The sequence below is a fragment of the Haliaeetus albicilla genome, chromosome 7, assembly GCF_947461875.1.
Source record: "Haliaeetus albicilla chromosome 7, bHalAlb1.1, whole genome shotgun sequence".
Taxonomy (NCBI): domain Eukaryota; kingdom Metazoa; phylum Chordata; class Aves; order Accipitriformes; family Accipitridae; genus Haliaeetus; species Haliaeetus albicilla.
The window spans coordinates 6,798,257-6,813,511 of NC_091489.1; the positions used below are offsets into that span (position 1 = coordinate 6,798,257).

At 53.1% G+C, this 15,255-nt stretch overlaps 2 protein-coding genes and 1 pseudogene across 2 annotated transcripts; all 3 read right to left on the reverse strand.

The window, feature by feature from the left end:
* Positions 1-519: 519 nt before the first annotated feature.
* On the reverse strand, positions 520-2,771 carry LOC138686036 (feather keratin Cos2-3-like; annotated as a pseudogene).
* A 6,449-nt stretch (positions 2,772-9,220) lies between these two features.
* LOC138686037 (feather keratin Cos1-1/Cos1-3/Cos2-1-like) lies at positions 9,221-10,027 on the reverse strand. The gene is made up of 2 exons (XM_069786847.1): positions 9,928-10,027; positions 9,221-9,547 (listed from the first exon to the last, which is right to left on the reverse strand). Exons 1-2 carry the CDS (start codon positions 9,994-9,996, stop codon positions 9,221-9,223), a joined length of 396 nt encoding a protein of 131 aa, XP_069642948.1. The 5' UTR covers positions 9,997-10,027.
* A 4,464-nt stretch (positions 10,028-14,491) lies between these two features.
* LOC138685829 (feather keratin Cos2-3-like) lies at positions 14,492-15,255 on the reverse strand. The gene is made up of 2 exons (XM_069786176.1): positions 15,175-15,255; positions 14,492-14,794 (listed from the first exon to the last, which is right to left on the reverse strand). Exons 1-2 carry the CDS (start codon positions 15,241-15,243, stop codon positions 14,492-14,494), a joined length of 372 nt encoding a protein of 123 aa, XP_069642277.1. The 5' UTR covers positions 15,244-15,255.

Below are 15,255 nucleotides of genomic sequence, written 5' to 3' on the forward strand. Positions count from 1 at the left end.
GTACCAGCAGAGGAAAGGCCAAGCCCCACAGCTTATCTCATATCAGGCAGCAGCTGGCCCCAGGCAGAGTGGCCGTTTCACCACGTTGCTGAACACGACGGGGAAAAACAGCCTTCTCCGTCTGGAGGAAGTCGAGGTCTCTGACGCTGCCTTGTACCTCTGTGCTGTGCAAGACACCCTGGTGCAGGAAGCTTCCTTGGCTGTGCAACAAGCCAGGGGAGAGAGGGCATTGGTTTGTGTGAGGCTGAGCTTGGGGGAAGGGGCCCTCAGCTCTCCCCTGGCAGTGTCGCTTGCCCTGTACACCCAGAGCTCTGCAGGTTAAAATCCCCTTCCAGGAGAGGACAGTGTCAGTGGCTTGAGAGGAAGAAGAAGGTGGTGAATGAGTCTCAGGTTCCCTCATATTCACCGCGGGTTATGTGGTTATTCTGCCCATGGCTTTGGAGAAGTGATGGGCAATGCAGGAGGTTGGGACCGCTTGTGCAATGGTTCCCTGCTGCTCTTCACTTTCTGTTTTTGTCTACTGCACATTGCTTCTTCAGCTATTCCTGCAAGCCTGTTCCTTAGAGTACCTGCTCCGGGATGTGTCCCTCAGAGGTCAGAGTTCAAAGTAAGATGAAAAATGTAAATAACGTGCCACAGAACAATGCTCCTTCCAGGAATTACATGCTTACAACAATTTTGGAAAATGCTCAGAACTACTCTGTGTCTCCTCCAGTTGCTGCATGCCTACATGCTGTGATCCAGAGGACCTACTGTCCCCCAGTGCACTCTGCCGGTCCTTGGAGGCCTCCTCATGCCCTGCCTTGTGGGCTTTCCCTAGCCCTGCGTCATTTCTGTTGCAGTGGGACCAGGCTGTACAACTCTGTACAAGAGCACAATGGGCGAAGAGACCCCCAGGCAGAGGTGGGCAACAGAGCGTGCCAGGAGAAGAGCCAGCTTTGAGGAAAGCTGCTTCATGCCTGGCAGAAGGCCAGGCCACACAGAGCAGCCATGGGGGTTTGGGCACTGGCTGCTGTCGTTGGGCTCCCTGTCTGGTGGGAGCTGGTGCTGTGTGAGAAGCCTGAGGACCCTGGTGTGTGGCCTGTGTAACTGCTGGGCTGTGCAGGGCACTGTTTGGGAGGTGGAGGGTGTAGAGGGTGTGTAGGTAGAATTCCCTTCTGCACAGGTTGTCAGCTGTTGACCTCTCAGAGCCTCCAGCACCACCGGGCTCCTCACTGGGGGATAGCAGTGCTTGGGCTCCCGATCTGCAGGACCTGCTCTGAGGCCAAGGGGCCATACCTGAGCAGAGATGCCAGAATGCAGGGCCTGATCTCCAGGGGCTGTGGAGGAGCTGAGTATGTCTTCCTCAGCTTCAAGAGGCAGTGACTGCAAGGGACCCATTGCCCTGTCTCCCACCCTCCCCTTCCTCTGGAAATGATGAAAAGTTCACTTGCGTCCTCACCTTCTCCCCCCACAACCAAAGGCAATGCCTTTCGTCCTTGGCACCACGAGACAATGTCCACCAAGAAAAGGATTACATGGAGGCAGAGGCTGTGATGCGGAAAGCTTTAATAACTCTGAAGAGGGAAGGGAGTTCAATTCTAGAGAAGGCTGCCGGTGCAGGGAGAGCAATAGCAGCTGCTGAAAGTCTGCGCCCGTTGCCCATGGTGGAGATCCTGCAGGACATCCGTTTGCTTGCACCGCAGAGAGAGCAGGGTCAGCAGATGCCCCAGGTTGGGTCTGGAGATCTTACGGCCCAGAAGAACAAAAGAAGACAAGAAAGAGATCGGAGGTAGTGGAAGGCAGGGGATTTAGACTTTGGCCATGTTTTCAGAGGGCCTCCACTGCCCTCCTTTGGAAGGGCAGCACTGGATGTTCAGCCTCTCTGAAATGAATGGCCAGGAGTTCCGTCCTCACTTCAGCATCAGCTGCTGGTTTTGGGGTGGTCCTTGTCTGGGCTGTCACCAGGGGCTTTAGCAGGGGGGGCACCTTCTGCCACAGTAGCGGCTGGTGATGCAGGAGAGGTCACAGCACCCAGAGTTGATGGGCACTCCGTCACAGCTGAGGATGCTGCCAACGGCAGCGGAGGTGGAGGAGCCCACAACGGTGTTCTGCGGGAAGGAGCTGAGGATGGGGCCGGGCAGGGTCACCACCACGGGAGAGGGCTGGATGACGACGGTGGAGTTCTGGCACTGCCTGACACAGGGCTCATTGCAGCTGTTGGCCAGTGGAGTCGGGCCACAAGGCTGGCAGGGCTGGCACTGGTTGTAGCAGGACATATCTCAGGTCCAGAAGTTTACCTGGGACAGAGGGTAGAGAGGAATCACAGCACGGGTACATGCGAGAAGCCGTCTGCCATGAGTCCACCAGCAAAGTCAAAGGCACCTGCTGAGCTGGGAGGTAGAAGCTGGGCAGTGAGGCCAAAGGGTTTCTGAGCTCTATCCAGACACGGTACTGCAGAGTGTCACCAGGCCCAAAGGAGCGTCTGACTATCTCTTAAAAGTTGAGCCGCCTCAGCCAAGTCCCAGACACTCTCTGAGTGAGACCTTCACCTTTCTTCCCCCTCCCATGACAAGCAGCACCATGACCCAGCATAGGGTTGAGGAGCATGCATCTGCAGGAGCAGAAAGTAACATGAGGAAAGGCTTTTAGACTCACCTGGTTCCCAAGGAGAAGGACGTGAGAGAGGTGGATGAGAGAGCAAGGAGCTGGGCTGGCTTTTATGGTGGCCCTGACCTGCCCCAGGCCCAGAGGGAGCTTCTACGGAAGTGACAATTTTCTAAGGTGCTCATGAAGAACGGAAAACATCCCAGCTAATGATGTGGGCTGGGTGGTTGTTTTCCCGGATGACACCTTTTCATTTCCTGGCTTATGCCATACCCATTCCCTCATGGAGACTTCTTCTGAGTGCTGGGATCGAGAGGCTCCAGGATTTGCAGGACAGGAATGCGACGTTGCTGGCAGAAGACTCAGTTTGGGTGCCGGATGGGTGCAGTGCAGGCAAATGATGTTGGCCTGGGGCACGCTGGTGGGGTTGCCTGTGGCCACGTTCACAGGAACGGCCCAGCTGCTCCCAGCCCTGCAACCCTTGGCTGGTCACCCAAGGGCTTCCCTGTGTGAGGACGTGCCGTGTCTTTCTTTTTCTCTTCCTCCCAACTTGCTCCAATGTTCACTTGTGGTCAGCTTCCCAGGCAGGTGGGCTGCACTGCTGGGTTTCAATCCTCTTCCTCCTAAACGTGCCCTCTGGAGAAATTTGTTGACCTCTTTTGGCATCTTACTGTCAGGGGATTACAGGGATCACAAGGGCCCTTAATGCAAACTGTTTTTCTGAGCATGCTGGGCCCGTGAACACATCTTCCACAAGGGTAGAAGATGACCACCTGGAAGGCACTTCTCGGTTACTGCAGCCCCCCCCAGGGCAAGAGGCGGTTGAACACAGTGAGGTTGTTTCCCTGCAGAGGCTGCCTGCTGCACTCCCAGGTCCTGAAGGAGCATTTGAGAGTCCATTTTGGTCCCCACTCAGAAATGCAGCAGGAGTTGAAGGAGGCAGAAGTTTGCCCCATGGCTTCCATGGAGCATGTCAGGCACTCACCCTGACCCTAACCCTCTGGGTGATCTTCTAAAATAGTTGTTTAACCTTAAACAAGAGCTGAACCACATTCAGGATTATGCTAGTTCCTACCAATAGGACCATACTGGTCTCAACATCCCAGGGGTTTTCAAATTTTCCAAAATTCTCAAACGCCATTGTAACTAGACTGGGGAAGAAAGGTGTCTCACCCATAGATTGGCTCTCTGAGGAGGAAGGATGAATGGTGTAAGTATTAATAGCTTCCCACAGATGGCTCCCAAAGTATAGAGGTGACAACAATGCTGAGTGCAAACACCGGATTAGTCCCACAACCGATAATTTTATCCTACCATAAGCCAGTATTGCACAATACATCAAAGCGAAAACCTTAATCTACCGCCCACGGATGATAAGCAGCAGCACAGGGACTACATACAGCAAGTGAGGTGATGCATAACAGAACTCTAAAAACAAGTGCCACAACTCTAAGAACTCATAAATCAACATAGTGACCAGCGACTCTTAGACCAATGTAATAAATGCTTGTAACAAATTCATTTTAACAAGCGCTGGTTAGGGTTGTCATTATCTCAACCCTTCGAGCCCCACATTAGGCACCAAAAGGACTGTTGTGGTTTAACCTCAGCCAGCAACTAAGTACCAGGCAGCCGCTCACTCACTTCCCCCCCACCCCAGTGGGATGGGGGAGGAAATCGGGAAAAGAAGTAAACTCATGGGTTGGGATAAGAACAGTTTAATAGAACAGAAAGGAAGAAACTAATAATGATAATGGTAACACTAATAAAATGACAATAGAAATACTAAAAAGGATTGGAATATGCAAGTGATGCACAATGCAATTGCTCACCACCCGCCAACAGATGGCCTGTTAGTTCCTGAGCAGCGATCCCCCCGCCTCCACTCCTCCCAGTTTATATACTAGACGTGATGTCCCATGGTACGGAATACCCCGTTGGCCAGTTTGGGTCAGCTGCCCTGGCTGTGTCCTGTGCCAATTTCTTGTGCCCCTCCAGCTTTCTCTCTGGCTGGGCATGAGAAGCTGAAAAATCCTTGACTTTATGCTAAACATTACTTAGCAACAACTGAAAACATCAGTGTGTTATCAACATTCTTCTCACACCGAACTCAAAAACATAGCACTGTACCAGCTACTAGGAAGACAATTATCTATCCCAGCTGAAACCAGGACACAGGGCCTGTAGTGACAGAAGGGGTAATGGTTTTAAAGTGAAAAAGGGTAGACTTAGATTGGACATAAGGAAGAAATCTTTTTTTATTAGGGTGGTGAGACTCTGGAACAGGTTGCCCAGAGACATTGTGGACGCCCCATCCTTGGAATTTTTCAAGGTCAGGTTGGACAGGACTTTGAGCAACATGAAAACTGAGCAGAGCGCAGTAGTGATGGAACCAGAACTGACTCCAGTATGCAACAGTCCAACGGTGCACACCATCCTCCTGCTGCATCCAATGTCACCTGCTCGTCACGCCACACTGAAGCCCAATCCTGCTCTGCCAACTAAGAGGACTTTATGCCGTCCCTTCTGCCCAGAAGAACTGGCATGACAGATGGAGCCCAGAGTTGGGAACTAAATGAACTCAATGAACTTTTTATGGACATGACCCATAAACTAAAGGAATGATATCTCTCTGTGTGTATACACATACATCTCTCTCTCTCTCTCTCTCTTATAGGAAGGAAAAAGCGGTGACGATTGACCAGGATGTAACTGAAGGTATGGGAACTAAGCATGATGTCAATGGTATGGAATAAGGGGTGGATACTGTCCTGGTTTCAGCTGGGATAGAGTTAATTGTCTTCCTAGTAGCTGGTACAGTGCTATGGTTTTGAGTTCAGTGTGAGAACTCTCCTTCCCAACAGAGGAAAATAACTCCTGCTTTTCCAGAAGAAAACAAGAGAGGAGTGGAAAAGTCCCTGGAGACTCCTAAGGACTACTTGTTGCTTAGGAAGTGCCTGATAATGTGCATGCACGGTATTGGAAGAATGCACAAGTTCTTCCCGGTTAAGTAGGGCAGCACAAGCATTTTTCTTCCTGGGAAAACCAGGGAAGTTTTGTATACAAAGGAGATGTCATTAAGGGGTCCAGTCTGTTTGATTTAGTCCAATGTGTCCTTCAGTCTTGTGGCCCATCTAGCCTGAGAACACCTAGAGACTGGAATGTTTTTATGGAAACCTATGACGAATGCCCCATCTTCTGTCATAGGACCACAACCAGGTTCTCTGGGGACAACTAAAAGTAACCGAGGAGGGCTGAGAAGCACTACACACAGCACCCTATGAAGTTTACTGTTGAAACTAAAATATTCATAGAATCATGGAATCATAGTATGGTTTAGGTTGGAAGGGACCTTTAAAAGGTAATCTAGTCCAACCCCTTCTGCCATGGAGGGGTTTGTATTCACAAAATCTTCAAACTGTTTTGTCTGTTAGTGTCCACTTAAAAAACATGGGGTGAGGTGGGACAGGCTGGGCTGGGCTGAGCTTGAAGAGCACACACTCAGCCTTGCAGTTGGGTTGTAAGTTTTATTTACAGAATACATTTCTGATAATTGCTGCAAGCAATGCTGGTCTGGGTCTTCTAAAACATACTTTGAGTAGCTGTGGTCATGGGGAAAGATCTATCTTCATATTTTTCAAAACACATCAGCATCTGATCATTTTGTACTAGATTGTTGGAATACAGTTTTAAAACCTGTTTAAAAGGTAATCTGTTGTTACAGTGATGTAGAAAAAAGACACTGTGATAGCCACACGTGTCCTGGGTTTGGCTGGAACAGAGTTAATTTTCACAAGAAGCTGGGAGGGGACACAGCAAGGATAGGTGGCCCGACTTAGCCAAGAGGATATTTGGTACCACATGATGTCATGCTCAGTATATAAACTGGGGGAGTTGGCCGGGGGGAGGGGGGATTTTGGGCTCAGGAACGGACAGGGCATGGGGTTCCAGGTGGTGAGCAATTGCATTGTGCATCGCTTGCTTCGTATATTCTTCTATCAGTATTATTGTTTTTATTATTTCTTCTCTCCTCGTGTTGTCCTAGTAAACTGTCCTTATCTCAGCCCACAAGGTTTTTCTCTTTTTCTTCCGAACCTCCTCTGCATCCCACCAGGGGGGAGGAGTGAGTAAGTGGCCATGTGATGCTTAGTTGCTGGCTGTGCCTAAACCACGACAGCAGTCCACGGAGAGGTATACTGCAGTTGCTTCCTCTGCAAAGCACTATCCATAGCATTGTGTTATAAAAAGGCCATGACGCCTTCAGGAAAGAGAGCACTCTTTGGAGGGTAAGCACATGAGTCAAAAAACTCTGTGTAGTGCTGGTGTGCCAAGAGAAGTGCTAGCCGGTGCTCTCCAGGCTGGTTATGAGGATGTGTATTCACCACCACGCTCACGGGTCTTGGATAAGCATGGGCCCGAGGGAGACGGTTGCTCGGGTAAACACCTAGAAATGTTTGCCTGGTGTAGGGCTCTGCTGAGAACAAACAAGAGCTTGGTCCACCTCAGACTTCTGTCTGAGACAGGAGATAATTCTACCCCCAAAGCATCTACCGATCATTGCCGTAATTTAGGCAAGAGATGTGTAGGAGGTCTCAGTCCCAGGGTCAGAGCTAGTGCTGGGGCTCAGACCAAGGCCAGACTCAAGAGAGGACAAGGTGAAGGCTCCAGCCAGCGACTGCCGTGGACTATCTAGGAGCCTGGCCAGGCCAGGAGGATAACAGTAGCCCAAGCCAGACACAGGCACAGATAGGGCAGAGCTGGGCAGGCCTGCGCTAGGCCAGAGCTCTCATAGTAGACGGTGGGCCAGGAACCGAGCCAGAGCTGGGACCCATGGTTGCACTGGGTCTAGGTAGGCTTGGTCCTGATGCTCATTGTCCCTGTGTTACCACCTAATTCAGCACTGCCTCCCACAGAACCCAGCCTGGGGACAGCTGCCCCCCGTCCTCACCCCACGTAGGAATCACTCTGTCCCCTGTGCTGGTCCTGTGGTGTTGGTGGTGTGTGAGGTCTGTGTGAGGGCAAACCCCCACACCACAGGGTCCCAGAGTCTGCAGCTGTGGGAAGGCCTTGGCCTGCATGTAGGGAGCAGGGGTGCCGCACAGAGCACAAGGGCCACTTCAGCCTCAGGGCTCTGGGAATGCTGAAGGAACTTGGTGCCTGGGGGAAGGCACTCCGACATGTGTCCTACGGTTGCACTGGTGTGTGCCCTGTGCCGTTCAGGGACAGGTCACGGATGCTGCTGATTGCAGAATCAGGTCCCACTGTCACTGCCATGTCTTCCCAGAGCTGGGGATATCTCCTCTCACATGGCACCTTTCCAGACCAGAGTTGGGTTGTGGCACTTGTGAGGCTGTAGAGTTCCTGGGCCTGAAGAAAGCTGCTCCTTGCTGGGGGAACACAAGGCACCAAAGAGCATCCATGTGTGATTGACCACCAGTCACTGTCTTGGGCCTGCCTTCACCCAAGGGGGTGGTTGGTTCACAGGGACAGGGGACTCCAGTGTGTGGCCTGCTGTAGCTGATACCAATACTAACTTGTGAACACCTCAGCCCTACACATGTAGGCAAGAGGTGGGCCATGCCAGATGCTGTGCTGAAGGGTGATAGGGCTGCACAGGGAAGCTGTCCCTGCTGCCCATGCCCAGGCGTGCTGGCCATGACCCCTCGATTGGCTGATGGAGTGAAGGAGCGGGCAGAGTAGGGACTGTGGGCCATCCCCAAGGCTATTTACCCCTTCCCAATTCCTGCCATCCTTTGGCAACATTGTCTCCTGAGCCTCCTTGCCCAGCACAGCTCCAGCCAAAGCAAGAGGAGCACTCTTCCCCAAGAGCTTGTGGGACTGCTGACATCCCTGGGACTACCCACATGCCCACAGTAATTCTCCTGAGGACAGCAGTTGTCAGGATTCCTGTTCACATGACATGCTCCAGGGCCAAGGAAGTATTTCTGAGCAGAGTCGCAGCAAGGCAAGGCGTGATGGTCATTGGCTGTGGAGTAACTAGGGTTGTCTCGCTCAGCTTCAAGAGGCCTTGCCCGAAAGAGGACTCGCTGCAGTGTGTTCCACCCTCCAATGCCTCTAGGAGTGATGCAGGGTCCCCCTCTGCCCCCACCAAATTCCCCTCCAAAGCAATGGCTTTGACCCTCAGCAGTCAGTAGGCAGCTGGAAAGAGCACCCAAGGGGCACAGGTAGGGTTGCAGCAATTTTTTAATGACTCTAAAGAGGGAAATGAGGTCACTCCAAGGGGAGGCCCCCAGTGCAGGAAGGAGCAGGAGCAGCCAAGAATCTGTTCCCCTTTTCCTGTGGCAGAGTTGCCACCGGCCATCTGTTGACCTGCCTGGCAAAAGGGAGACAGCCTAGCAGGTCACTCCAGGCTGGTTTCTGGGGTCCTCAGAGCAGGCTTTGAGGGGAGCACAAGACAACAAAGAAAAGAGAGAAAAAGGGTGAGTGGAAGAGAGGAAAGGTAGACATTGGCCATGTTTTCAGAGAGCCCAGGCTTGTCCCTTCCACGCTGCCCTTGCAGGGCAAGCCAGAGGTGACCAGCTAGTCTGAAAACAACAGCATGAATTTTGATCCTCTGTCCAGCAGCATCTTCTGGGTTCCTAGGGGTCCTGATCCAAGGCCGTTGCCAGCATCTTTAGCAGGGGGGGCACCTTCTACCGCAGTAGCGGCTGGTGATGCAGGAGAGGTCACAGCACCCAGAGTTGATGGGCACTCCGTCACAGCTGAGGATGCTGCCAACAGCAGCAGAGGTGGAAGAGCCCACAACGGTGTTCTGCGGGAAGGAGCTGAGGATGGGGCCGGGCAGGGTCACCACCACGGGAGAGGGCTCAATGACGACGGTGGAGTTCTGGCACTGCCTGACACAGGCCTCGTTGCAGCTGTTGGCCAGCGGGGTCGGGCCGCAGGGCTGGCAGGGCTGGCACTGGTCACAGCAGGACATGTCTTGGGGCTGGAGGTGCACCTGGGAGAGAGGGCAGGGAGGAAGCAAAACATGGGGAGGCGTGAGGAGCATTCTGTCACCACACCACGAGGGAGCCAAAGAAGATGCAGGGCCGGGAGATGGAGGCTGTGCAGAGATGTCTGAGGGCTTCTTGGCCTCGTCCTGCCAGGGCCCAGAAAGAGCCACGAGCTCCCATGCGGCTACTGCCTAGCCCTGAGTCCAGAAGGCACCTGAGTACAGCCTCAGCCTCCCTCCATGTCTAACCTTCTCCCCGCTTCCCTCTCCCGTGACAAGCAGCCCCATGATGTGGCATAGAACCAAGCTGGTGTCAGCTGAGAGGCCCGTTGAGGTGAGACCTGCCTTTAGAGAAAGCAGAGAAGGAGAAGGGGGTTGAGACTCACCTGACTCCCAAGGAGATGGAGGCAAGAGAAGTGGATGAGAGAGTGAGGAGCTGGGCTGGCTTTTATCATGGACCTTTGCTGCCCCAGGCTGCCAGAGGCATCCCTTGCAGAGGTGATTCTTTTCTGACAAGCTCATCTTGAATGCAAAACGTCTCACCTAATGCTATAGGCTGTGTTTTGGCTCCCTGAATTGCTGTCGTTTCATTTCCTGCTTTATGCCAGGCGCATTCCCCAGTGACGGCATCTTTTGTGTGACAGGATGAGAGGCCCAAGCATTTCCGGAGCAAAACACGTCAGCGTGGGCAGAGGACTCAGCTCACATGCTGGAGGAGTCCAGTAAAGGACACTCAAGGTAGACTAAACAGCTGGCTTAGACTACACACACACACATCCAGACCTCTAGTCATCTAGAGCTAATTGAGAAGGCTCAAGACACCCCAAGAGAGGCTGTCTACACTATCCAGAGCCACCACGCAAGTCTTGGACTTGACAGAGTCAGGGGGAAGACTGATCTGCAGTGGGTGAGAGTGGGAGGTACAGCTGATGAGAGTAATGTGCCCAGCTTGAAACCAGTTCACCCCCACAAAAGCCCTTTCCCTGCTATCTGTCTGTCCCTGAGTAGCGTGGACGTGGCTATGGGGTTTAGCCATGGGCTGGAGGTGCTTGTAGGCTCTGGTAGGACAGCCTGTGGGTTCACTTCTGATCGCATGATGAAGCAAGCCATGCGCACGTGACCAGGTATGCAGGCCTTGCTGTGAGCTTATGCTAGCTGGGCAGTTCAGAGGCCACGACTGGTCAATTACAGGATCAGTGTCTCCAGAAAGATGACTTGTCTCGTTTACCATGGATGGCTGCTTTGGGATGGCATAAGTGCCGTGTGTGAGCTGATGTCTCTTCAGTGACTGTGGGAAGAGTCTGTAGAATCTTTTAGAGCAGGTCCAGAGGAGGCCCATGAAAATGATCAGAGGGATGGAACACCTCTCCTATGAGGGAAAGCTGAGAGAAGTGCAGTTGTTCAGCCTGGAGAGGAGGAGGCTCTGGGGAGACCTTCTTGCGGCCTTCCGATACTTAAAGGAGACTTATAAGGAAGAGAGAGAAAGACTGTTTACCAGGGCCTGTAGGGACAAGATAAGGGGCAATGGCTTTAAACTGAAAGAGGGTAGGTTTAGATTGGACGCAAGGAAGAAGTTTTTTCCCCCAGTGTTAAATGCTGCGTGTGACATCATATGGTATGGAATATCCCTTGGGTCAGTTGGGATCAGCTGTCCCGGCTGTGTCCTCTCCCAACTTCTTGTGCATCCCCAGCCTCCTCACTGGACGGGTGGTGTGAGAGGCAGAAAAGGCCTTGATGCTGCGTAAGCACTGCTCAGCAATAAAGAAAACAACCCTGAATTATCAACACTGTTTTCAGCACAAATCCAAAGCATAGCCCCATACCAGCTACTATGAAGAAAATTAACTCTGTCCAGGCCAAAACCAGCACAGCCTGCTCCACACCTCCTGCTCAAGAAGAGGAGGCAGATGACGCCATCTTCAGGCAGTTGGGGAAAGCCTCACCATCATAGGCCCTGGGAACCACGGGTGGGTTTTAGCACCTCAGCATCTGCCTCAGGGGCAAAACGGCCGGGCACAAGCAAACCAGGAAATGTCCTGCTCCTCCACACAGCTGTACACACACAAAAGCACACCCATACACACACCTGTGCCCACACAATGATGTACATGCAGACCGGTCACACACATTCATGCTCTCCTGCCCTCCCCCCGCAAAGAAGTCCCATGTTACAAGGAAAAGAAGAAAAATCCTCCAGTGCTAGAAGGTCCCAGCGGACCTTGGTGATCTCCTCAAGGGTCTGGGACCAGCCCCTGCCCTTGCAAAGGGAGCGGTGGCACAGTGACACACTCATGTGGCAGCAGAAGGGTGTGTGTCTGGGACAAGGCAGACTCCCCTCTGGCTACAGACACTGAGGCTGGGACATCAGAAGTGATGTAGTAGGGAACCTGTCTCTAGACTCACTTTAAGGTAAATGCCCTCTCTTCCAAAGGCAGAGAAGTGCAGACGCAACCTTACATTACAGAGCAGCTGGAAAAAATGGTTTGGCTACCCTGTGATTTTCCATGCATTCTTTTTCTTTTTTCCCCAGTTTGAATTGATGTGCTGGCCTTGTTTCTTCTTGTCTTTTGCATGCAGGTGCAGGTGGTGTAGTTGCCTGTAGTGAGAGGGAGCTGCCTGCAGCCTCCTCTGTTAACCTTGAGCTGGCTGAGTTGATCTTGCAGCCAAGATAGGCAAAAGAGTTTCTGCACAAAATAACAATACAAGAGTCATGACAGTGTATTTGCTTTACCTGGCAAGGTTTTGGTACTGAAGGGCTGCACGGATGGCTTCTGTGAGAAGATGGCAGAAAGAGCCAGTAGCAGCCGCCTCCAGGATGGACCCGCTGCTGGCCAAAGCTGAGCCCGTCAGCAACATTGGTAGTGCCTCTGTGATAACATATTTAAGAAAGGGGAAAAAGCAGTGTGCAGCAGCCAGAGGAGGAGTGAGAAAAGTGACAGCAACGACTCTGCAGACACCAAGGTCAGTGAAGACGGAAGGGGAGGAGGTGCTGCAGGAGCCACAGCAGAGATACCCCTGCAGCCCTGCAGAAGACAATGGTGACACAGCTTGTCCCCTGGCAACCCATGGAGGACTACGATGGAGCGGATATCCACTCTGCAGCCCACAGAGAACCTCGTAGCAAAGCAGGTGGAGATGGCCTGAAGGAAGTTGCAGCCTGTGGAGAACCCACACTGCAGCAGGCTTCTGGTAGAAACTGTGGCCCATGGAGAGGGGCCCACACAGGAGCAGGTTTTCTAGCAGGACGTGTGGCCCCACGGGCGACCCACACTGGAGAAGCCCATTCCTGAAGGACTGCAGCGCATGGAAAGGCCCCATGCTTGAGCAGTTCATGAAGAATGGCAGCCCATGGGAAGGCCCCATGTTGGAGAAGTTTGTGAAGGACTGTGTCTTGTGAGTGGGACCCCATCCTGGAGCAGGGGAAGGGCATGAGGAGGAAGGAACGGCAGAGATGAAGCAGTATGAACTGACCGCAACCCCCATGCCCCATCACCCTGTGCTGTTTGGGGGAAGGAAGTGGAAGAGTTAGGTAGGAGTGAAGTTGAGCCTGGCCAGAAGGGAGGGGTGGGGGCAATTTGCTTCTAGGTTTGTTTCATTTTTCACTATCCTACTCTCTTGCAGTTAATTGGCAATAAATCAAATTAATTTCCCCAAGTCAAGTCTGGTTTTCCCATGACAGCAATTGGTAAGTAATCTCCTTGTCCTTATCTTGACCCACAAGCCTTTCATCGTATTTCGCCCCCCCGTCCTGTTGATGGAGGGGACTGAAAGAGCGGCTTGGTGGGCACCTGGCAGCCAGCCAAGGTCAATCTGCCTCAGACACATAAAGCAAAGAGAGGAAGCATAGAAGAGCAGTGTTGTTATGGCTGGAAGTACCAGAGATGTCCTGTCCCCCTTGTCCCATGCCCTGTAAAACAACGGTGGCAGAGAGATCACTAAACAGCCCAGTTCCTTGTGTGGTGTAGAAGAGAAGCAGGAGCTTTGGTGTGGCTGGAGGGCAGGGGCATCCAGCACTTCATGCTTGACGCTGCATGGCATGCGGTGAGGGGAAGCAGTCATGTGAGGCTCCATCCACATAATGGTTCTGCATGAGATAAAAGAAAGGAAGGATTTTCATGGACAACTTGGAAGGTGGAGTAGCAGCTATGGGCCATCCCAAGGGCTGTTCCCTTCTTTAGCCCTCTTCCCATTCCACAAAGCAAATCGTCTTTCGGAACTCAACACCACCCCCTGTCAGACTAGTGCAGCTCCAACCATAGCAAGAGGAACACTCTTCCTCAAGAGGTCATGTGGCTGCTGACCCCTGAGGGCCTCCTGCCTTTCTGGATGTTTGTGGGCAGAGGCACAGCAGGGCAAGGCCTGATCGTCACAGGCAGCAGAGCAGCCAGGGATGACTTCCTCAGCTCCATGAGAGAGTGCCCCAAAGAGGATCCACTGCAGGGTGTGGAGCCTCTCATTCCTCTGTGGATGGAGAAGAGTCTCCTTGTGCTCTCACCTCCCCCATCCACCCCACAGCAACATCCTTCTGCTTTGGCCGCTTGGCGAGTGTCCACAGGGGGAAGGACCACAGGGAGGCAAGGCTTGAATGCAGCAGAGCTTTAATGAGTCAAAAGAGGGCAACGAGTTCACTCCAAGTGGAGGACAGAAGTGCAGGGAGTGCTGGGGACAGCCGAGAGTCTGGAGTCCTTGGCCACGGGGAAGTTCCTGCATCATGCCTGCCCCGTGGAGGGAGAGGAGACAGATGGTCCCTACCAGGTTGGTGTTGGGGAGACGGTGTGGGCAAGGGGATAGGCAGCAAAAAGAAAAGGGAAAGGCAGGCAAAACCATTCAGGTATACTGAAAACAGCATCCAAAAGACGGATCCTCTGCCCAGCACCATGTTCTGAGTTCCTCAAAGTGTCACCCTGGGGCTTTTGCAGCATCTTTATCTGGAGATGGGGCACCTCCTGCCTAGTAGCGTCTGGAAATGCCAGAGAGGTCACAGCACCCGGAGTTGATTGGCACTCCATCACAGCTGAGGATCCTGCCAACGGCAGCGGAGGTGGAGGAGCCCACAACGGTGTTCTGCGGGAAGGAGCTGAGGATGGGGCCGGGCAGGGTCACCACCACAGCCGGGGGCTCAATGACGACGGTGGAGTTCTGGCACTGCCTGACACAGGGCTCGTTGCAGCTGTTGGCCAGCGGGGTCGGGCCGCAGGGCCGGCATGGCAGGCACTGGTTGTAGCAGGACATGTCGTGGGGCTGGAGGTGCACCTGGGAGAGAGGGCAGGGAGGAAGCAAAACATGGGGAGGCGTGAGGAGCATTCTGTCACCACACCACGAGGGAGCCAAAGAAGATGCAGGGCCGGGAGATGGAGGCTGTGCAGAGATGTCTGAGGGCTTCTTGGCCTCGTCCTGCCAGGGCCCAGAAAGAGCCACGAGCTCCCATGCGGCTACTGCCTAGCCCTGAGTCCAGAAGGCACCTGAGTACAGCCTCAGCCTCCCTCCATGTCTAACCTTCTCCCCGCTTCCCTCTCCCATGACAAGCAGCCCCATGATGTGGCACAGAACCAAGCTGGTGTCAGCTGAGAGGCCCGTTGAGGTGAGACCTGCCTTTAGAGAAAGCAGAGAAGGAGAAGGGGGTTGAGACTCACCTGACTCCCAAGGAGATGGAGGCAAGAGAAGTGGATGAGAGAGTGAGGAGCTGGGCTGGCTTTTATCATGGACCTTTGCTG

What these genes read in the sequence shown, in the direction of transcription:
- LOC138685829 (XM_069786176.1), bottom strand. Translation starts at nt 15,243, where the DNA reads ATGATAAAAGCCAGCCCAGCTCCTCACTCTCTCATCCACTTCTCTTGC. An exon ending in TCCATCTCCTTGGGAGTCAG is followed by an intron (nt 14,795 to 15,174) that starts GTGAGTCTCAAC and finishes CCTCTCTCCCAG; the next exon opens with GTGCACCTCCAGCCCCACGA.
- LOC138686037 (XM_069786847.1), bottom strand. Translation starts at nt 9,996, where the DNA reads ATGATAAAAGCCAGCCCAGCTCCTCACTCTCTCATCCACTTCTCTTGC. An exon ending in TCCATCTCCTTGGGAGTCAG is followed by an intron (nt 9,548 to 9,927) that starts GTGAGTCTCAAC and finishes CCTCTCTCCCAG; the next exon opens with GTGCACCTCCAGCCCCAAGA.